General features: G+C 37.5%; 1 protein-coding gene and 1 long non-coding RNA gene across 3 annotated transcripts in view; one reads left to right on the plus strand and one right to left on the minus strand.

The window, feature by feature from the left end:
• Positions 1 to 20523, plus strand: part of LOC127513603 (uncharacterized) — a 22575-nt gene extending 2052 nt beyond the window's left edge. The window contains exons 2-4 of the long non-coding RNA XR_007930434.1: positions 18267 to 18509; positions 19610 to 19678; positions 19852 to 20523. This is a non-coding gene — a long non-coding RNA (uncharacterized LOC127513603). The remainder of the gene's footprint in view (positions 1 to 18266; positions 18510 to 19609; positions 19679 to 19851) is intronic.
• Positions 4211 to 23575, minus strand: part of notch1b (notch receptor 1b) — a 51367-nt gene continuing 32002 nt past the window's right edge. The window contains exons 14-34 of one of the 2 annotated variants that reach the window (XM_051895519.1): positions 23404 to 23549; positions 23193 to 23306; positions 21250 to 21369; positions 21007 to 21159; positions 20530 to 20758; positions 19525 to 19726; positions 18552 to 18705; positions 18260 to 18444; positions 17931 to 18063; positions 16596 to 16853; positions 16374 to 16486; positions 14984 to 15555; positions 13240 to 13674; positions 13007 to 13155; positions 11893 to 12106; positions 11550 to 11640; positions 11230 to 11392; positions 8418 to 8716; positions 8160 to 8307; positions 7100 to 7197; positions 4211 to 6955 (exon numbers count right to left, since the gene is read on the minus strand). In XM_051895519.1, coding sequence (XP_051751479.1) covers positions 5633 to 6955; positions 7100 to 7197; positions 8160 to 8307; positions 8418 to 8716; positions 11230 to 11392; positions 11550 to 11640; positions 11893 to 12106; positions 13007 to 13155; positions 13240 to 13674; positions 14984 to 15555; positions 16374 to 16486; positions 16596 to 16853; positions 17931 to 18063; positions 18260 to 18444; positions 18552 to 18705; positions 19525 to 19726; positions 20530 to 20758; positions 21007 to 21159; positions 21250 to 21369; positions 23193 to 23306; positions 23404 to 23549 — 5299 coding nt within the window. In that variant the 3' untranslated portion in view covers positions 4211 to 5632. Of the gene's footprint in view, positions 6956 to 7099; positions 7198 to 8159; positions 8308 to 8417; positions 8717 to 11229; positions 11393 to 11549; positions 11641 to 11892; positions 12107 to 13006; positions 13156 to 13239; positions 13675 to 14983; positions 15556 to 16373; positions 16487 to 16595; positions 16854 to 17930; positions 18064 to 18259; positions 18445 to 18551; positions 18706 to 19524; positions 19727 to 20529; positions 20759 to 21006; positions 21370 to 23192; positions 23307 to 23403; positions 23550 to 23575 lie in introns of both variants that reach the window. The other variant, XM_051895518.1, reaches the window with a different exon arrangement.

A 23575-nucleotide genomic window follows, 5' to 3' on the forward strand; every position in this document is an offset into this window, starting at 1 on the left:
CAATTTTGACATGTTCACTTAGGGTGTACTCACATTTGTTGCCAGTTATTTAGACAATAATGGCTGTATGTTGAGTTATTTTTAGAGGACAGTAAATCTGTACTGCTATACAAGCAGCACATTGACTACTCTAAAGTATATACAATTTTCATTTCTATAGTATTGTCGATTGAGAAGATATACTAAATTGGTTGCTGAAATGTGAGGGGTGTACTCACTTTTGTGAGATACTGTAAGTCAAAATTAAGTGAGTTTTTCCTTAAAACAAGCAAAATAATAAAAATGGCAGATTATCTTGCTTGTTTTAAGGAAAAACACCAGATGCCTGGTGAATTTATGAAGTAACAGGAATATACAATGGTAACAGGGAGACGTAATAGTTTGTTTGTTTGTTTGCTCACTGAAAGGCTAAACACTACTGCCATTTTGTCCATCAAGAACATTTAAAGAATGCATTTTTTTCTCATTTTCTTGCAGTCTTTTAAGTGCAATAAATAAATAAATGTATAAACACTACACACACACACACACACACACACACACACACACACACACACACACACATTCCTTCAGCTAATCCATCATATCTCATTACAGTCATTTTATAATAATATTATAATAATAATAATATTTAAAAACATTAAAGTTTGCACTTTCTCAAGCAAATTGAATATTTTATATGTAATATTTTTGTATGTTATATGTTTTTGTTTGTTTGTTTTTTAAATCAGGGGTGATCATCTACTTCATTTAAAAAGTCACACCCAACACTGATTCATCTTGAAAAGACTTTCATTGAACAAACATTCACCTCCCTGCACTGCCCTGCTCTGAGTCTTACAGGCAGGGTAATAACAAACACTACAAAACACTGCCTTTGAAGTATTTATTAATGTGAAGATAAAAATCTTTGCCCAAAGTATATACCCTATGTAAAAAATGCTGCAGACACATAGGTGTGGTCATTGTGGATTATGTAACTTTATGCTTGTCTGACTCAAAAAATCTGAGTGTTTAGATTAATGCTAAGAAATCCATATCTCTTAAGACTTGACAGGGAGCTCACAAAATGATGGTAAATAAATTAAAATAGCATTGCCATATACAGTATACTTACAGTATACCACGCAGTGAAGGTGTGGAGGCCTGTTTGTTGGGCAGGTTGTAATGACAGATTCAAGCTACACTCTTAAATATAAAGGTTTATTGACATTGATGGTTCCATGAAGAACCTTCAACATCCATAGAACCTTTCTATTTGACAAAAATTATTTATAATGGAAGTTTCTTTAGATTATTAAACTGTTGTTCACAATAGAAAAAAATGGTTCACTGTTCACTGAAAGATTCCAGGAACCAAAAATAGTGCTTGTATTGCATCGCTACAAAAAACACCTTGTGGGAATTTATGCCTAATGTTTGTTTTATTGTTTTATACATATGCTGATATTTTATAATAAATGAGCTTGCATGAATTTCATGCTTGCTTGAGTGAGGAGGATCCTGTGCTACATGTATCAAGAAGGTGTTTATCGTCCTTAAACCAGGGAGTGGCAGTAACACCCTTGCATAGTTATTCAGCTGGAACCATTCAAAAGATTTTTTTGTGAAGAAATGAATGCTTTTATTCGGCCAGAGTGCATTAAATTGATCAAAAGTGAAGAAGTAAAGACTTTTGCATAATTACAAAAAAAGCTTTTCTTTCAAACTTTCTATTTATCAAAGATTCCTTAAAAAAATATAACCCAATTTCCACATAAATATTAAGCAGCACAACCATTTTCAACATTGATAATAATAAGAAATGGTTCTTGAGCACCAAATCAGCATATTAGAATGATTTCTGAAGGATCATGTGACACTGAATGATGCTAAAAAAAAATTCAGCTTTGTCATCACAGGAAATTATTTTTTAAAAAGAAAACCATTTTTTTATCAAATAAATGCTGCTTCGATAAACATTAGAGACCTCTTTTAAAGACATTAAAAAATTCTTGCCAACCCCAAACTTTTGAATGGTAGTATCAGTACACGCAGGACAATTGTGTGACACAGAATGCTCAATAGAATATGTATTTGACAGTATATCAATTGTAAAATAAGATGCATGGTACAATAAGCTGCTATATGAGGTGGGTAGACAGTAGTACTCATGTCATATTTATATGTTTTTATATGTCATATTTATATGGTTTTTGTGTCATATGGGACAAAACAAAAACCGTGAACATTCGGCAGTTAATTACTGTACATTAGATGATATTTGCATTTGCCTGCATTGCAGATAGTTTTGCAGAAGAGTTATGTAACATGTTATAAATCACTGTACCTAGGGTTGTGCAGAATCAGTTTCTATTCCATATTTATTTGTTTTTGGGTTTTTTTTATGTGATTTTTCTGTTATTTATTAGCTGTATCTCAAAAGGTGGTATCTACAACACATAATCTATGTGCAATGCATCACGAGCAGTTTGACGCTTCACTCCACACACTGTAAAAAGTATATGCTATATCTACTCCATAAAATTTTGGCAACAGATTACAAGCAATATTATTAATTAAATTCAGCAAATAGAACTGAGTTAGAATTAATCAAATTAATTCCTTAAATGTCAACCATTTAAAACAAGTAAAAATGTAAGTAGAATTTAAACAAAAATATCTGAATAACAGACAGACGTCAAAGATGAATTAAGAACTCTTTATTTTTTATTGCCAACATTGAAGGTACCTGATGATAAGCAGAATCACTGAAGGAACGAGAAACACAAGAATTAACAGAGGTTTAGATGTTGATGATGATTTTATTGAAAATGTTTCGTCGCCATTATGGAGATCAGTGTTTCATTTAGTTTGACTCTTTGCTTTTTATGTCAGTTTGTGGTTTTTGTAATGTTGTTTGCTAATTTTACACATTTTAAATGGTTGACTTTTAAGGAATTAATTTGATTAATTCTAACTCAATTCTTATATGTTGAATTCAATTAATAATATTGTGTGTAATCTGTTGCCACAATTTTATTAAGTAGATAGAGCGTATTACTTTTTACAGTGCAGAGTATAGTGTATTGGGGAACACTGGCATGAATCAAGTTGAAGGGCCTGAACTGTTAAAAGGCTGACGTGTAAAGTCCATAAATCAATTGACAATATTTTATTTTTTAAAATGGAATATTACAGGTTTTATTATAAATTATTTGTTCGTGCACGTTTAAAAAAAAAAAAAAAAAAAAAAAAAATCATCGTAATCTTTAATCAACATTAATTCCCCTCCCTCTTGCAACGACATCCCTTCCCTGATGATGCGTTTACAGGTGTGAGGGCGGGACAACCTGTCAATCACTGCAATAACAAACCACAACAATCCAACGATCCAATCAAATAGGGTAGAAATAGGGTAGAAAAGACTATCACAACTTCTGTTTCATACTGACTTTTAAGTAGATGCTATAGTCAGAAAAGCCATTAATGAAATTCTAGTATTGTCTAGTATGTCTAGTATTTCCTCAAGAATATTGAAAGGATGGGCCGAAAAGTTTAATCTGCTATTTTTTTATTTTAATTAATTCATTTTAATTAATTAAATCCATGCTTTCTTCTTGTGACATCAACAAGCAAGCCTATCCCCCAATTTCAAGGTCTGTGTGACTCACTAGATTTGAAGGATTTGGAATCATTCAGTGCAGGAAGAATTAAATCTAAAGCAAATAAAGAATTTGCTTGACTTAGTTTGACTGCAGTAGTCACAAAGAGTTTTGTTGTGGGGCCCAGAACAAAGTTTTATGGGTGAGCCTAACAAGATGAGTACTTACCTAAACTGGACCTTAGTTTGAAGGCCTAGTTGGCAACAGCCTAGTTTTAGTTGCGTTGTCTGCATTACATGCATTTGTCCTCTCAGCAGCAGATGGCGCTGTTGAGTTATTGCACTTCAGCAGATGGCGCTGCAGGCCAATAAACGATTAGCAGCCCCAGATATGCTGTAAATATTCGTTATAATACAAGGAAAAATTAAACCTTTTTCTCTGATATTCAAATCCAGCTTGGTATTGCTTTGTTTGCTTAGTCAATATCTGTTTTGAGTTGCTGTCTGTAAGGGCACTACTTTGATATTAATCAAGCTAAATTGTGGGGGGAAAATGCTTGATAAATAAGCTAAATAGGCCATAAAATAAAGTGGAAAAGAGGAAAAAAGACAGAAATACAAGAAGACTGAAATCTGAATACACATTGGTATCTTTTATTATTCAAAGAAACTTGTACAGACAGTAGAACTGACAGAAAATATTCTGCATGTAAACTACACATTTGCAGATAGGTAACATTTACAGATATTGTATACTCAGTGCTGTTCAAATCTGATGAACTCTGAAGTACTGATGGCTTAAAGAGGATATATGACACCACCACAGCCCTTTATGGGGACCTTTTAACTTGTTTTTGTGATTTTGTGGAAAACTATTGGTGGTCAATAAATAGTGAGTCATAAATCATCTAATTGTGTTATTTTATATGGCATATCCTCTAGTCGTTTGTGTGTATACATTTATTATATTTGTCTCTACCCCAGTGATACTGAGAAAAAAAATATATATATACGTTCTGCGTATGATAGAAAACATAACTACGTAGCATTAAAATATTTCAAATTTCCATGGCACACTTAAGATTTCTGAAACAAAATCCTGTTTACATGACAAACGCATACAATATATCTATTTACATTAGCCATAGGCTCAAACAAAGATACAAAACTGGAAGTACAGTAAAGAGAAGTTCAATTTGAAACACCTCCATAAAACCCCAGACACTTTTGGCCACATGACCAGTTCTACAAGACTGGAGGAAAGATACAAAGCACTTGATATTGGTACCTGTTTTATACAGGTAAATATCAAGAATTTCCTGTAATTAGTTCAGATCCTCACTTTCACATCCACGTTCACAGTGGACATTTAGAAATCTGCTTTTTGCAGGAATTTAATATACAAGAAAGAGAGAAAGAAAGAAAAAGAAAGAGCAAAATCACTTTGAACTATACAAATGTTCAATTATAAAACCACTACTTATTTGTAGTATAAACCTTGTAACAAACACACAAAAATGAGAACCTAACCAAAACAAATATCAAACATAATAACGTGTAACAAATTCAATCATTCGTCTTCTAATAACGGAAAAGCAGCTTGTTGCAAACAACACAAATCTACTTTAACACTGAAGTTTGTTGTATAAAAACGTGCTCTCTAAAATGCCCGTACAAGAACTTTTGCATTTTTACAAATTTATACAATATTAGGTTTGATAAATCAATCTTATAAAAAAAAAAAAAATGACGATTAACTGAAAAAACAAAAACAAAAAACAGGCATATTTTAAGACCAATAAATACCCAGTGTGTACATTTGAGTACAGTGTATTGTGGTCAATAGCATTACATTATAAAAATTTACCTTCTTCTTCATTATTTTTAAGATAATTTCTTTTGCCCAAATTTAAAAATAAATGGCGAAAAAAAAAAAAAAAAGTATAAATAACAAAATATCAATAAATTAAAAAAAAATATATGGTTAGTACAAGAGGCATATTAATGACTCTTCAGTAAGCAGGTTTATGGAGTGTGATTATTATTGTTCTATTTAAACTGCTCAGGTATGTGTCCGATTTGTGACTGCATGCTGGTAGGAGGGCTGGAAATGCCCTCCGACCAGTCAGACATGTTGGAATGGGGCGACGAGCTGGACCACTGGTCCGGTGAACCTGGAGACGGTGTGAGGAATGGGTGGTCAGGCCCTTGGAGTTGGTGGCTGGGGGTGTTGGGGTCCATGGTGGCTGAGTAACTGTGCTGGGAGGGTGGCGTCAGGAACTGTGTGCCTGCCATGCTGGGGCCCAGAGAGGACGGGTTCAGCAACTGGGTCTCCTGGGGGATTATCGTGTGGATGGGCATGCTGTTCCCTGCGCTCTGCTGGAGCTCCGGGCCACCCAGCTCACTGCCGATGAAGTTCTGGTTCACGCCACTGGGTGCATTCGAGCTCTGGTGCTGCAGCTGGACGCCTGTCTGCTGCGGTCTCTGTTGCATGTTCTGCTGCATCTGCTGCAGTAGATGCGGCTGCGTGGTGAGGTGCGCGTTCTGCAGGCTTTGATAGTTCATCATCTGAGACAGGGTAGTGGGGCGGCCATTGTGGAGAGACGTCATCATGCCGGATTGGTGAAGGTTGGCCTGACCTGAGCCATTCCTCATGGCTCCGAATTGATTTTGCGAACCCATACTATTGTGCATCCGTCCAAGCCATTCGCATTGGCCGTTCATGACGTTTGAGCCATTAGAGCTGGCCACTGGCAGATGGGTGAGACGTGGGGGTAACGGATCAAACTGTATGTGGGCCAGGTCCTGCTTGTTGCCCATGCCCAGATGGTTGACGCCCATGTGGGTATCTGAGATGCCTTGTAAGTGATTGAGCGACATGGAGGGGGATTGTTGGAAGGGTGATGTCAATAGGGGTGGGGAGGCGACATCAGATATGTACCCGTGGGGCGACTCCAAGGAATCTACCGGCGAGAGCACAGCCGAGCTGTCGAGCAAGTTTCCCTTTCCATCCTGTGCCTTCTTCTTCTTGACTTTCATATCTTTGCCATCCTTGCAACCGATGCCTTTTGCGCTCGGCTTGCGGGGCTTTTTACTTTGTACGGAGTGCTTCATGCTGCCCATGAAGGCGTTGGGAGAGCAGAGAGGTGGGGAGAGGGTGGTGCAGAGGGGGGCGCTGTGCATGGGAGGGCTGCGGACCAGGTTATATTCGTCGATGAGCCGCACAATGTCGTGATGCATTCTGTCCTGAGCGATATCCCGTGGGAGCCGATCCATATGGTCTGTGATCTCCCGATTAGCAAAATGCTCGAGCAGAACTTTAGCAGTCTCGTAACTTCCTTCTCTTGCTGCCAAGAATAGAGGAGTCTCCTCCTGAATATGGGAACATAATTGGTAAGCCAAAAGAATTTTGAAAATGACAACGGTTTTGTACTATGAAGTTAATCTGAGTATAACGCGAATGTCTTCAATAACAGAAAGCGTTATTTGTGATTTAAAAAATCAAGTGCTGCTTACCTTATTGTTCTGCATATCTTTATTTGCTCCATTCTTAAGCAACACCATCGCCGCATCTACGTTGTTCACAGCTGCTGCCCAGTGAAGAGCAGATTTACCTGTAGCACAAACAGAAATTGCTTCAACATGTGCTCACTTTACTGTACATTCACTGAGAAAAACATACAATAGCAATAAATATGACATTTATCTTGCTATAGTATATACATTAACAGTCAAATGTTTGGACTCAACTTTAATTATTATTTTTTTCCACATTTTTAAGAATATGGTCAAGTCATCAAAATTAATAGACAAAACAAAAAACGTAAATTATTTAAAACCCCCCCCAAAAAAAACTTTACCAACCCCAAACTTTAAGTTTTTTAAAGAACTCTCTTATCATCACCAAGGCTGCATTTGTTTGATCAAAAGTATAGTAAAAGCAGTAAAACAATTCAGTGTCACATGATCTAATATGCTGATTTGGTGCTTAAGAAACATTTCTTATTATTATCAATGTTGAAAACAGTTGTGCTGCTAAATATTTTTTGTGGAGCCCATAATTTTTTTCAGGATTCTTAAGAATATAGAAAGTTCAAAAGATTGTAAATTACTTTACAGTCACTTTTGATCAACTGAATGCAGACAAATGTATTTAATAAAAACAAATCTTAATTACCCAAACTTTTCAATGGTATATCATAGATATACGCCTATCTTATCTTCTCTCAATCAACTTCATGAGGTGCCACCTGGCCTTTGCTGCACACTTTTTTTATTTTTTTTTATTATCTGGGCTGTTTTAATACATTATGTAATAATAAGAATAATAATCTCATACATTAAATATTAATATTAATAATAAAAAAGTATGTATGTATGTATTATTTATTTATTTACACAATTGTTCTTTGTCAGCAAAATTATTTTCAAGCATTTTAAAATTAACTTTAGATTAGATCATTTAGAAAGATTTTAAAGATAAGAAGCATAAATAACAAGCATTTCCAAACTTTTGACTGGTAGTGTATGCCACATACAAGTGAATGAATTAACTAAGGCAGTGTAATAGTCATACCAAAATCATCAATGGCATTGACATCAGCATGGCAGTTGATGAGTTCCTCCACCATGCCCTCGACCGCCAGTCTTGCTGCCAGTATCAGAGGTGTGGTGCCATCATGCATGCGGGCATCTAGGTCTGTGGCACGGTTCCGTATCAAAATCTGCATAAGGGGCAAATGAAAGGAAAACAGAGATAATCATCAGTCAATGGAAATACAGAATATTAAACCTCCTTTATACTGTTTTCCCAATACAGTCCTGGTTCACATACCTGGAAGACTCCTTGTGCATCTGCAGCCACAGCTGCATGTAATGGAGTACGTCCCATATTGTCCTGGATGTTGGCATCTGCACTAGCCTCCAGGAGCCTTTTGGCAGCATCTGAGCGGGCATAGCGGGCAGCCAGATGTAGAGCCGTCTCACCTGTACGGTCTGTCTGGTTGTGAAGATTGGCACCTTGGTAGATAAAGTCGTTGATGACGTTTGCTGAAGCATCCTCCTCTTCCTCGCTGTTCCCTGTTTCTAGCCCTCCTCCACTACAGGAAGCGATCATGAGAGGAGTAAAGCCATCTAGAGAGGAAAAAGAGAATTACCTTTACGTTTATGTATGTAGCTGATGCTTTATACTAACTTTCATTTTTCAAATTCTAAATTCCATGAAGACCAACTTCAGAATTTATTTTAATGTATAAAACAGTTTGAAGAGAAAAACCTAAGACAAATGAAACTCCATTGAAGGACCAAAATCTTTCCTTTGAGTAGGACTAGTCTAACGGCAATCTAAAGAAATGTTTTCTTTAAAGTGATGGACAAAAGCAACGGCAAAAAAACAAACAAATCGAAGTTGGATTTGACGCGCTGCCTTCCTGAATCACCCCAGATTGCTTCGATAACGGATTGTAATCAAGCGTGGTGGTTTGGTAAAGCTCAGGGATGCAGGCCACACTTTGAAATTTCAACCGCTGGTAAAACTGAGTATTATCACCTCTGAGAAGATGCTTTCTTTGCTGACTTCGACAGGGGCTTCTTGGCTTCAAAAGAATAGCTATTCCCAAATCAGGCCTGATTTGGTCGATTTAAAAACATCAATCCACACAAAGAGGAAAAAAAGGAAAAATGGCTTGCAAAGAGATCCTAAAAGAATGTTGGCTTTGACTATCTTAAAGAGTTGTCAGGGGTATATTGGTGCTTATAGAAAGAGAAGAGCATTTCATAAAGAGTTTTAATTAACAAAACACATGTAAGCAGAATATCACAGGATGAATCGTTAAGACTGGTAAAAATGTGCTCAGTCCTCAGGGTTTACAGCTTTCAGTCAGAGCCTTTGAAGTGGATTCCTTTTCCCACAGGGCCCTGAGCATTAACTCCTACTTAGAGCTCAATTCAGTTCCTCATCCCAGCACTCGACAGTGTGCACACATACTGTGTGCAAACTGGGGAACAGGTGTAATCCATAAGCAAAGAATGCCTTTTATGCAGGTTGAGTTCTCATAAAAAAATTAGAATGAATCAAAGTTCCTTTCAAGGAAAGTCTGTTCACTCGGCGGCCATATTTGCAATGCCTCTGGGCAGCTATTTCGGGCATCCAAGACCAAGTCCTATCTGTTTGAATGGGGGAATCCTGAAATCTCAAAAACTGACATGAACTGTCCCATATGTGTTTGTTTCTTGTGGTCAAATAGCATTAAAAAAGCTTATTTTTCAGGCTAGACGAGCCAATGCGCATGTGAGGTCCTAATCCCGAGTCTCAGGTTTCTATGGGAACCAGAGCTTCTAACGGCAGCTGCAGTGATGCAATGACTTTATCAATCAGCGATTGGCTCTTTTACTTGGAAGGCGGGAAGTATTCCACCATATTGCGCGTTGCAGTTTCTCCTATTCATAACTAATAGGAGTGAAGCGTCTTTCTATATATATATATATATATATATATATATATATATATATATATATATATATATATAAAAATATAAATATAGTTTTTTGAATGAATATCTCCATATCTGTGTTAGCTAAATAAATAAAATGATTTCCCTGCATAGATATGTGGTTGTGAAAATTTACAAAAATCCGCAAAAGTCTACTAGTTAATACTGCTTAATTATTACTTAATTATCTGATCAATGAGGCCACATTTTAATATATATATACACACACACACACACACACACACACACACACACACACACACACACACACACACACACACACACACACACACACACACACACACACAGGTTTGTTTTGCTATCAAAGTGAGGACATTCCATAGGCGTAATGGTTTTTATACTGTACAAACTGTACATTCTATCCCCATACACTACCCCTTACCCCTAAACCTACCCATCACAGAAAACATTCTGCATTTTTACATTTTTAATAACATTGTTTAGTATGTTTTTAAAGCTATTTTAAATATGAGGACTCATGAAATGTCCTCATATTTCATGTTTATGTCATAATACCAGTGTAATACCCATGTCATTATACAAATTAGTGTCCTCATAAATTACAAACACACACACACACACACACACACACACACACACACACACACACCCACACACAGCCGTTCAAAAGTTCGGTTAGATTTTTAATGTTTATTAATTTTAATGTTTATTAATTACAATTTAAAATAACTCTTTTCTATTTGAATATATTTTAAAATGTAACTTATTTATTACATTTATCATTATTCAGGATTCTTTGATAAACAGAAAGTTCAAAAGAACAGCATTTATCTGAAATAGAAAGCTTTTGTATATCAAATTATATAATAATAAATGTTATATAAAATTTTAAAATGTTATTTAAATTTGAATAAATAACATTTTATTATACATTATATATTTATTATAACATTACACACACACACACACACACACACACACACACACACATATATATATATATATATATATATATATATATATATATATATATATATATTATAATGAATTAAATTCACATTATAATTACTGTTCTCTTGTTACTGAAAAATCAGCAATACCCAATAACAAAACCAGTGGGGGAAAAAAATTACATGGGGGGAAAAAAAAAAAAATCATACAACAATGCCTAACCTGGTCCTCGGGCATTGACGTCCATGCAGTCGCTCTCTATCTCGCCCTGAGGGGGTGTGGGAGCGATGGATGGGATGCGCAGATCAGCTGCATCCAAGTGCTGCTGTGTCCACTGCCGGTGATCTGGCTGATCATCTAAATCAAGAATCGCCTGCTCCTCAGACTAAAAGAGGAGAATGAGACATTAACAAATTGAAAAAGATGTTTTAATTAATTCTATTAGTTAATGAAAGAATATTAATTGTAAATTTGATGTTAGCGCTTTGTGTTTTTTTTCTTTTATCTCGCCAGTGAGAAATGTGAAGTGTTGCTCTGCTCACCCTGAACCGTTTGGTGTCTGATGGTTCCTCCTCTCCCCATTCATTCTGGTTGTCATCCATTAATGAAATGTCTGAACAGTTCTTAAGTGGCCTGTTTTCAGAAAAATAACCCATTACACATGCTGAAATAACTTTTTTTTAGCACTTTACTACATCTCAGCAAAACTACTTTTGTGCTCCAACACCAAAAGCTAACACTGATGATCAGCCTCCACTTTCTTCCTAAAACTACTCAATTAAATTAAACTCAACAAAATGATCATAACTTCAAATGAAAAAGTTTTCCTCCATTATAATTTTGTCCCTTCAAACTTGACATCCAAAGATGACGCGGCGAACTCACCTCAGACCAACAGAGTCTTCGCCAACTGGCTCCCTCCTCTTCTTCTTGCTGGGCTCGCTGGTCTTGAAACCCTCCGGAAACCAGAGTTGACCGTGTTCACGGCGGCGTTTACGGGAAGCGACCATTCCCACGGCGACAAAGGCCAGCAGCGCCAGTCCTGCCAAAACCACGTAGACGGGATAGAGCTCTATGGGCGACGGTCCATCAATCTTACCTGCCACAGGAAGGACAGTTGACATGTCAGACCCACAGAAGGGACAAGAATATGTTCCTCACGCAACGATGAGCCACAAATTGCTGGAGATGGATGGACAAACTAGTGCGAGGCACGCGTTTGTGGTAATCAGAATTGCTAACCGCTTCTCATCAAAAAGAAGGAGCTGGCAAATAAGAAAAGGAGGAGGACAGAAAAAAGAGAAAAGAAAGAACACCTCCTCTCCCCTTTCTCAGCCCAGGGTACCAGGAGACAACTTTACCCGTTCTTCTTTAAGGGAAAAAAAGGGAGGGATTAATGAACTTCAAATTACCGCGCACACTTTAAGCTGTAAAGACGAAGGATTTATTAGGATTTTCGAGATAACAAAGACTCCCAACTTCTAGCACACTCCCGATCAATTTTTCTCCTCTCTTTTTTTCAAGCTCTCTCCACTAACGATTTTGAAATGATAAACTCTGCTCACCTAAACCCTTGGAGATGCATTAAGTCCTGGTACATTCAACAAGGTTAAGGTTGCAGCAGCCCCCATCATTTTAGATTCATGCCATGTATGGGTTATATGCATGTATGTGAGAGTGTCTTGTTGGGCCAAACGAGTTAACATGATTTGCATCAATTAGCTATTTTCGGTGCCTGGAGCCAGTGGATCTGCCCTCAGACTGCCGCATTGATTGTTTAGTCTGTCTAATGCACAAAGAACATTTGCTTCATTGTTATAAGGAAGAAACGCGCAAACTTCAAAGTGATCCCTGTAATCCGCGGTAGGAGGCGGTGGGGTTAAAGGTTAGGGAGGGGGGTTGCTACTGAATACATGCAGTAAGATAGGAGGCCTAGTCTTGATTAAGGGCATTATAGGAAGACGTGAGGCACACGACAATGCTCGTGCCAAACACTCACTTGTGACGGCCTCGATGACGTAAGGCATATTAAGATTGCCGCTGGAAGCCAGGGCTCCGAGGAAAGCCGCCACATCATTCGCACTCTGGAAGCACTCTGAGGTTTGCTGGTAGCACTGGCGGTTGTCTATCTCCAAGTATACCACCGAGCTGAAATCAAAAGCATGATTTTTATTGATTTTTATTAAAACGTATTTTTTAAAGCAGATGAGGGCTCTGTTGTAACATACATACCCTTTGATCTGCATCTCATCCAGTTCTCTGCGTTTTCTCCCTCCTTCCACTACTATATTGTAAATACTGCTTTTTACCGAGCTCACGACGTTGCTAGAAACATCGTTCCAGCCATCTAGTGATCGTTTGATGTTGTGCTTCCTCAGCTCCTGCTCGTTGCCGTAATATGGGTAGATCATTTCCTCTCCCTTGCTGTCGCGCCGGAAAACTACGTTGGTGTGGAGCACTCTGCTGAGCTCCCGCAGAAATCCAAAGGAGTTGTTTCGGAGCTGGTCGGGCATTATGTGGACCACCACAACCAGGAGTCCAGCAGCTAACTTCTCGGGTATGTTGTTGGCACAGTCCAGCCCGTCCCATTCGCACTCTGCATTATTGCAGCCCTGGTCACAGTGGCCGTCTGCATAGTGGTCTTTGCAATACTGGTCGTAGAGTGGACTATGAGAGAGGAGAGCATAGTTTAGAAATGGCATTCAAGCTGGAAAACAGAGATAAAAAAGCTTCTGATTCTGCTTTTACAAAGTTTCTAGATGGCTATTTATGGCCATTAGCTTTCCCAAGCTGATCTTGATGGCTGGACTTCAAGCTTGTGCCTTTATTTAGTTAGAATAGCTGGAGAGAGGACAAGAAGCGAAGTGGGAGAGAGAGGGGGCGGGGTTAGGAAAGAAGAACAAGCCAGGACTCAAACTCGAGTCACCTGAAGCGCAACCATGCTACCATGTCGAAGCACTGCTCGGAAGGCCATCGGCTCCGACATATTTTGTAATAAATCAAAATGTGATCATTTTGAATAGCCATTTTAAAAACACCAGCTAAGACTGGATTTTAAAAATCATTTAATAAATATTTAGATATTAAAAAGCATTTAATAGATAATTCTAGCAACAAAAAAAAAATATTTCATAGCTGAGCTTAACTAGAAAAAAAAAAAAAAATCAGACCTGGAATCACAATTTTAAAACTCTCCAACAAATTCAGCATGATCCTTTTAGCTTCAACTTGTTTGCCCAAATTGAAGTTCAAACAAGATACCCATTGATTCAATTTGTAACTTAGACCTTACACTGGCTGCTTTTACATGCACCCTCATAATGCGATTATAATGGGATTTTGGCAATATTGCGATTAAACTTTCCCTCATGTAAATGCAATACTTCGATCAAATGAATGCGATTAAGCTCATAATCATAGTAACCATAATCACATTAAACTAGGTGGTCAGTATATGCCTATTTTAATCAAAATAAACAGGCATGTAAACACCTTAATCGCATTATTACCGCTCTGACAAAAGTGCGCATGTGCTTGGATGTACACGGACGCCGTGTGTTGTTCATACAACTGCATAAATGAAATCTGTGACATTATTCTAAAGTCATCTTCATCCAGATGGCGCGAAGAACAGGACAGTAGCATAGACAAACCCAGCATTGCGATCCAGTATCCAGTACGTCCATAAAAATGTATTTTGAATTTGATGTGAGTACATTAAAACAATGGCCGCTAACATCCATACTGTATGCCTATCTGATCGTGGTATAACCATACTTACTAGCGAATAATCAGAGTAATGAAAACTGCATGTAAACTGGAGTGAAGAGTTCTGCTAGTGTCATGTAAACATCTTACTGCGATTAAGACCTTGCTCTGATTATAAATAAATCATTGCATTATTGGTGCACATGTAAACGTAGTCATTGATACTTGTGTAAAAATGGGTAACACCAAGCTCTCAGACAGCACTCACTTGCACTGGCCCTCCATTCTCTGGCAGTCAAATCCGTCATAGAGGCATCCAGCATTGTGACATTGTTCATCACACTTCCCGTTATTAAAATAGCGCCAGCACTGCAGCGCGGCCGAACAGTTCTTCCATGGGTCATTGAAGTTCAGTGAGCAGTCCCCTCCATCCCAATCGCAGGCATAATTATTACATGCGCTGTCACAGATCTTATTGCCTTTCTTGTTTTCACACTCTGCTATCTCACAGCTCGCCGTCACTTCTGGAGCAGGTGTGATGTCTCGACCAGATCCACCTGGGAAGCTGTAGTCCAAGATGTGGCAGAAGAGGCCATTGAAGCCAGTAGGACAGATGCAGTGGTAGTACGGGGCCTCTGAGATATACTCGCACGTGCCTCCGTTGTAGCAGGGATTGGTGGTGCAGTGACCCTCAGTGGGATACTGGCACTCAGGACCAGTGAAGGCAGGGGTGCACAGGCATTTGGGGCTCTTGTGACCAGAAACGCATGTACCGCCATTTTTGCAGTGGAGGCTCCCACAAGCATGAGCGTCATACTCGCAGGTTGAGCCTGTAAAACCCTAAACGAGACACAAACATTGCCAAATTTATTTATTACAGTTTAGTGACTTCTTTTTTTTTTTTTTTTCCAAAAAAAAAAAGTTTAGGTTCTGTAAGATTTTTTAAATGTTTTTTTTAAAGAAGTCTCATTTGCTCACCAAGGCTACATTTATTTCATCAAATTACAGTAAAAACAGTAATACTGTGAAATATTATTACAATTGCAAATATAATAAACAAATATAAACAAATGTAATGCATCCCTTTGATGTCAAAGCTGAATTTTCAACATCATTACTCTTCAGTGTCACATCCTTCAGAAATCATTCTAATATACTGAATTGGTTTTGAAGAAACATTATTATTATTATCATTGTTGAAAACAGTTGTGCTGCTTAATATTTTTGTGGAAACTATGTACTATAGTAAAAAACGTCAGGATTCTTTGATTAATAGAAAGTTTAAAAGCATTTTTTTTTTTTTAAATAGTAAAGACTTACATTGTTACTTTTTATCAATGTAATGCATCCTTGCTCATTAAAAGTATTAATTTCTTCAAACGTAAAAAGTCTTACTGGCCTTCTAAATTACTTTAGAAAATTATATTAAAATGAATCTGCAGCCTTGTGACTAAAATGGAAAAGCTAAAGAGAAAGTTAAACTTAATTAATTATTTTATGCCGCATTTATGTGGATGATGTGTATAGGATCTGCCTGATTAGTTGATAGCCTATGTAATGAATATGAAATAATAAGGCAGAAGAGATGAGAACAGGATCAAAATGATGCAAAGAAATCAAAGGACCACTGGCTAAATGTATCAGATAATGTGACCAACCGGTGGACATTTGCAGATGAAGCCATGAGGTGTGTTGCTAGCCACAGCACAGGTTCCTCCATTACGACAAGGTTTCCCCTTACAGCCATCAAACACTTTGTCACAGCGCGGACCTGTAGGGATACACAAACAAGGTTATTAAACATTTTGACACCATGATCAGAGTGTAGTGTTATTCTCTCTTAATCAAAGCAAAATGGTCCATAGTAGCCTGTGCTGTACCTGTGTATCCTGTGCGACACTCGCAGCGGTAGTTGTTTGTGAGCTGGATGCAGCTGTGCGTGCCACGGGGGTCACAAGGGTTGGACAAGCATTCATTGACATCACCCTCACAGCGTTCCCCCACATATCCGGCTGGGCAGATACAGTGGTACCCGCCCACACGGTCCACACAGCGACCCTGGTTAAAGCATTTGGGCTCATGGGTGACGGGGTCGGTGAAGGGTGTGCAGTCGTCAATGTTGATCTCGCAGTGCACACCTGAGAGAGGAGCAGAGGGGAAAGGTGTAATAAAAGCTGCTCTTACACATTCTAGCAGAGATGTAAATATAGGCTCTATTCCAAAACCTAGTGAGCTGTCTTGCAGTATACTGCCTACATAGCAGGCTGTCCTCTAAGGTAGCATAATAGTCATTACTGACTGATTTGGAATACAGAAACAGAGTGCAACTGTCGGGTTCTGGAAGTCAAAATCCCATTCATTTTCTTCATAGGGAAATTGATTTTTAAGGATAACTCATAAATCCTTACAGACAGACCAACTGTGAGCTACAAGGTTGTAATCGATGTTATATGCTAGTTGTTGAAGCCATCAGTGTGCATTATTTCAACTTATTTTTTTAAATAATCATGTATTAATTATCAATTAACAGCAGAATTCCTGGTGAAAAACGATCTCATTATCTATGTACATAATCAACATCTTTAAATCTACATGTCTATATTTATATGTCGTTTTTATTTTGATTGTCATTCGCAATGCTTCATGGGATTGTAGTTATTTCCCTCATTAAAGCAGTTATGTACAGTCTTGTACCTTTGTGTTTTTGTCGCATTTTTCAAATATTTTTTACTTCAAATCAAAGTTTGTAATGTTGTTATTTACCCTAGTTATGATGTTAGAATTTGATGTTAGCATGTTGCTAAGCTAACAATGTGATACAAGCATAAAAATACAGAGCAAACATAAATCTTGCTCGGTAAAACTTTTAAATTAAACATAATATAAAGAAAGAAATTAAGTTAAAAATAAAGAAATTAAGATCAATATATATTTATATTGACGTTCCTCTAATATTGAGTGTCCCTATGATGCCTTAAAATCACAGAACTACAGACAAAGAGAAAGCACAGTTAACTTTCATACAACTGAGTAATATAACACAGTGCTTAAAAGTTTCTGTCCATTTTATGAAATAAAACTCCATCTTTGAGATGTAATTAAGCATGACTACATCAATCAAATAGAAACATCTAAGCCTGCTGATAACAGTTAAGACCTAATTAATGAAGTGTGGAATGGGCAAAAAGAGCAAAACAGAGGAAGTGATATCCGACCTTGTGTTCCCCGGGGACAGGAGCATTTGTAGGTATTGATCAGGTCGATGCATGTGCCCCCGTTCTGGCAAGGCTGAGACAGACACTCATTGATCTCATCAGAGCAGTTCACTCCATGATAACCTGGCACGCACTTCAAGAAACCAGAGAAAGAGTGAGGCGAATTAATGGCAAACATAAAACAAGCCTGTTTCTGTTTACTTGGCGGTTTCTTCCTTCTTTGCCAAACAAGCATTTCTTTCACAAAGAAGGGAGATTTAGCGGGCATTAACCTAAAGTGTCTTCTTCTAGTCATTCCTCTCCCTAACCACCAGATATTCTTTACTTACTTCACAGGAATAGCCACCCAGGTAGTCGGTGCAGGTTGCTCCGTTCTGGCAAGGATTGGGAATGCATTCATCCACCTGCTCCTCACAGTAGCTACCTGTGTATCCGGCCTGACAGTGACAGTAGTGTGTGTTTCCAGCATCCAGACACTGTCCAGAGTTACGACATAACCGCACCACATCTACACCTAAAAGTGGGAGAATCAAACATCACAGCAGAGGGTTAAACCCTGAACAGCTTCACCAATATGTGGTAAGCGGCAAAGATTTTTTTTTTTTATACAAAAAAAACTACCTTGCTGTTTGGCGGCCACCTCGCAAGAAACGCTGGGGACGTCACAGTATAAACCAGTCCAGCCTGTCTGACACTGGCAGCTGTACTTAGTGCCGCTCTGTCTGCAGATACCACCATTCTTACAGGGAGACGGCTTACACCAGTTAACCAGCTCCTGCAAGACAAGAATTCATCCAGTGGTTGTATTTTAACATCCATGAGTTAAAATCTCATTTTATTTTATTTTATTTTTTGGTGAAATGTCTGAAAGTGCTGATATGAATTAAGGATAGATCAGTAAGACTTTACAATAAGATCTCACTTGTTAACATTAGTAAATGCATTAACTAACATGAGCTAACAATAAGCAATATAGTTTTACAGCATTTATAAACCTTTGTTAATGTTAGTTAATAAAAATGTTCATGTTCATGTTAGTTCACAGTGCATTAATTCATGTTAACAGATACAACTAATTTAACTAGATTAGTTAACCAGTTAACTAGATGGCTTAGACAAGTTGTTAGTCCAGATAGTTTAATAGATCACTTAATCAGTTACTGGCATCAACTACTTAAAACAAATGGAATTAACAGAATATGTATATATATATATATATATATATATATATATATATATATATAAGAATATTGTGTAAAATAAACGTTTATTTACTTTGAGCAATTTTCAGCCATTTTTAGTGTTATACTACAGAATATATTTTCATTTTTCAATATAACTATACAACAGTAGCTACGTTTACATAGACACCTTGTGTTTAAATTGACGAATCTGAACAGAGTGTTTACATGAATGCTTTACTATCCGAATGAAATTTAACATAGTTACATGTGACTTTTTTTATTACAAAAGTGCGACTGGTCTTATTACAATTAATTAGAGTCCATGTAAACGCAGCAAGTTTAACACTGAGAAAGCAATGAATGTAAGATAGATGCATACTAAATTTTTGTCCATATCTGTTATTTGTTACCTGGCAGTTGACGCCATGGTATCCCTGAGGGCAGGTGCACTTGTATGTGCCATAGCTGTCCTGACAGGTGCCTCCATTCTTGCAGGGTCTGGAGTCACACTCGTTGATGTCATGCTGGCAGTAGTTTCCAGTGAACCCCGCTGGGCACAGGCAGGTAAAGCTGTTGATGCCATCTACGCATGTGCCACCATTAAAACAAGAGCTGTTTGAAAAAAAATCATGATTATCAGTCATATTTACTACATTAATTTTAACATAATTTAGTTTCTTAGGTAATTTATAATGGGGTATGATGCTTCTCTGATTGCATTGTCATTTGTTCACCAGAGGGGGCGCTAATGGACAACAGAGGAAGAAGGAGTGCTAGAGCCTTTTTCTGGTACACTTTATCATGAGGCAGATCAGTTGGCTGATTTTAACAATCAGGTTCTGAAAACTGAGCTGAGATCAGTGGTTTCATGATAGCTATGTCTGGAGGCATAATATAAAATTTTCTTTGCATGTCAGAATGACAGTACAACTACCATTTAAAAGTATTTTTAAGTAGTTTCCATTTGTGGTATCGGCATGTTGGGTTTGTGTAAGAAACGGTCACAGTGGACAGGTATTCTTCAGTCTACAGACTACAGTATATTTAGGGAAAATTTGTTTCTCACCAATGAATTTAGTATTTTTATTATGCATTTTGTATTAAACATTTTAGGTTTTTATATAGTTTTAGAGTAAGAAGTATAAATACATATGTTTAATTAGTTATTAGCCTAGGGTTAATTATGTTCTACAGGTGAGTTTTTCTGTGTTCTCTCTTAAAGTCTTCCATGTATTGGATTTGAATTTTAGCCAATTGTTCTTTGGTGTGTATCTATTACTGCTTTGTTGATATGTTTCTAAGATAGTGAAGATGGGTTTGACTTGTTACCTCTTGGTTGTAACAATTGTCTGTTGTAGCCAGTATTTACACTTGAAAACTTATACAAATGCCACAAATAAGAGTGCAGTTGTTACCTCTCAGTACAGTCAGGTGTGTTGTTCTCACAGTGAATCCCACTAAATCCAGGTGGACAGGTACATGTGTAACTGTTCACACAATCAGTGCAGTTCGCACCATTTTTACACGGGTTACTATCACATTCATTAATGTCCTCCTCACATCTGCTGCCCCGGAAACCTGGTAGGCAGGTGCAAGTGAAGGCGTTCACTGCGTCTTTGCAGAAGCCACCGTTACTGCAAGGGTCTAGAGGAAAAGGACAAGGTTAGACATCAAGGCAAGATACACTAGATCACGTGTCAAATTCCGCTCATGGAGGGCCACCATCCATGCAAAATGTTGCTTCAAAACACTTGACTGGACGTTTCTAGTAATCCTGAAGACCATGATTAGCTGGTTCAGGTTGTTTAATTAGGTTTGGAGCAGTGGCCCTCCAGTAACTGAGCTTGACACCCCTAAACTAGATAAAAATAAGGATGAAACAGGATACTAACTGGGCTTGCAGTCGTCAATGTCGGTCTCACAGTTGCGGCCAGTGTACCCCGATTTGCAACTGCATTTGTAGCTGCCAATAGAGTTTTGACAGATGGCATCATTTTGGCAAGGGTTTTTGACACATTCATTAATGTCCACCTCACATGTTTGGCCTACAAGGTAGGGAAAGCACAAAATATCAATGTAGTTATGCATAATATTGATGCTAGAACAAAATTTACTGTTAGGTGTGAAGTTTGTACCTTGCCATCCCTCAGGGCACACACAAGAGAAGCTCTCGTAGTCTTCGGACTCCTTACATACACCTCCATTCTTACAAGGTTTAGAGCTGCACGGGGCCAACAGGGTCTCACAGTTCTCGCCTGGAAGATAATATATCAAAATACAAAGCATTAAAACACCTTCCATTCAGATTAGATATGTTTTTTCTATGCATAAATCTGTCTTTCAAGGTTTTTTTTTTTTTTTTTTTTTTTTTTTTTTTTTGGATTTGAGAGGAGACGTTCTTCCTTTAAGGAGGCCTAAATTTAGAAGGTAACACTATGTTTCAGCACAGGTTCTGTTTTGAGTCCTCTTTTCTCTGTTGGAGATTAGCCTGTCAGTTCTAGCAAAGCAAAGCACATTGGCCTATCTGTTTCCACGACGGCCGGACCCTGCAGGAAGCCAGCAGGTTTTCCTGCCATTGTCTGGCCATTTGCGTTTCTGTGAGAGAGGAAGTAGGGCAAACAGGAAACATGACAGGCTACTGTTCCCACCCTGGTATGAACAGATTCTTGTTATTCTTGATATGATGCTCTGTGGATTTTTCCAAAAAGAAAGACACTGGGAATTAATATGATTTCTGTTCCAGAGGCAGAACATCATTATCTGTTTTGTCAAATAACACAGTGAGAGGAAAGAATGTGTCGTCTGCTGAAATCACATTTTCCTGTATTGTCAACAGATACTTTCAGGGCTCATTGAGGGGCCATTGTCAACAAACAGGGACTAGATTGATGGAGGGGGGTCTCTTGTTCCTGACATTGAAATTGTAACTTAACAGGCTACAAACGACACATCATTTAAAGTGGTTTAAGTATAGTAATACTAACCAAAAATTATTTAAATAATCCATGAAATAGATTAAGTTTTTAGTTTTTTAGGCTTTTAATGATTCAACTAATAAATAACTACAACCAATTTTTATGTAAACTTGTTCTTTTAGCTTTGAGGTCTTAAAATGTAACTTTTAGCAGATGTAAACATGTAATTAATTTTCTTTTCTTTTTTGTATTAAAAATATTGATGAATCATCTTGCACACTCAGGTGTAATTTTGTTTATTAAAATGCTTCTAGAATGAAAATGTCCCCTTCTCACTAAGTGTCTTAAACTAAAGGGTATTGGCTGTTTAAAAGAAATGGCCCACCCCAACTTCCTGATTCAATAGGAAATACATCAACACAGAAAAAAAGCTAATTGTCAAAATATCATGGGGTTTTTAAGGGGCAATAGCTTTTTAAATATAACAACTAGAAGAGATATTTTTTTTCAATATTTGTTAGTACTTTTGAAAATTAGTTTAAATCAGGGATTTTGACATAAAATATTTACTTGAAGTATTTGATTTGATTTGATTTTGATTTTATGTATGTTATGTTTTTTGTGCAAACAAAGCACTCGCGTCTCTTCATAAAATTGAGGTTAAAACACTGGAGTCACATGGATTACTTTAATGATGTCTTTACTGCCTTTCTGGGGCTTAAAAGTGGTAGTTGCGTAGGCTGTCAACAGAGGGACAGAAATCTCTCAGATTTCATCAAAAAGATCTTCATTTGTGTTCCGAAGATGAACGAAAGTCTTACAGGTTTGAAATGACATGAGGGTGAGTAATTAATGTAAGAATTTTCATTTTTGGGTGAACTAACCCTTTAAGGGTCACATGACACAGGTAAACTAAAAAAAAAAAAGTTATACCTTTATTTTTATATCTATTTTTAATATCTTTTTTGAGAGTTTCATTTTGTTTTTATTTAAAAAAATACTTATTTTAATTTTACATTTTTTATGACTTAATTATTAGCTTTTCATCAACTCCTGAACCCCCAGGGGTTCGCAAAACACAGTTTGGGAAACCCTGGTTTAAACAGCTAAACAGTCAAAGCTACATACTGGTAAAACTGTCATGAATAAAGCTAAACTCATACCAGTGTAAGGCAGCAAACAGTTGCATTTATATCCAGCCACGTCATCAATACAGGTTCCTTGATTCAAGCAAGGGTTGGAGGCGCATTCATTGATGTTAGTTTGGCAATTGGGACCTATAATCAAATGTCAGAAAGACACGGTGAGTTTAATATGAGGGTCAAAGGGCATCACACATACTTACAGAACATCAGCAGAATTAATTATACTAACCACTGAAGCCGGCGCGGCATGTGCAGACATAGCCACTGGTCATGTCCTTACAGGTGCCTCCATTCATACAGGGGTTGGACTCACACTCATTGTTATTGATGTCACAGTTGACACCACTCCATCCAGAGTCACAAATACAGTTATATCTGTAAGACACATTATCTGAATTTTA

The sequence above is a fragment of the Ctenopharyngodon idella genome, chromosome 5 (genome assembly GCF_019924925.1).
Source record: "Ctenopharyngodon idella isolate HZGC_01 chromosome 5, HZGC01, whole genome shotgun sequence".
In the NCBI taxonomy this organism is placed as follows: Eukaryota; Metazoa; Chordata; class Actinopteri; order Cypriniformes; family Xenocyprididae; genus Ctenopharyngodon; species Ctenopharyngodon idella.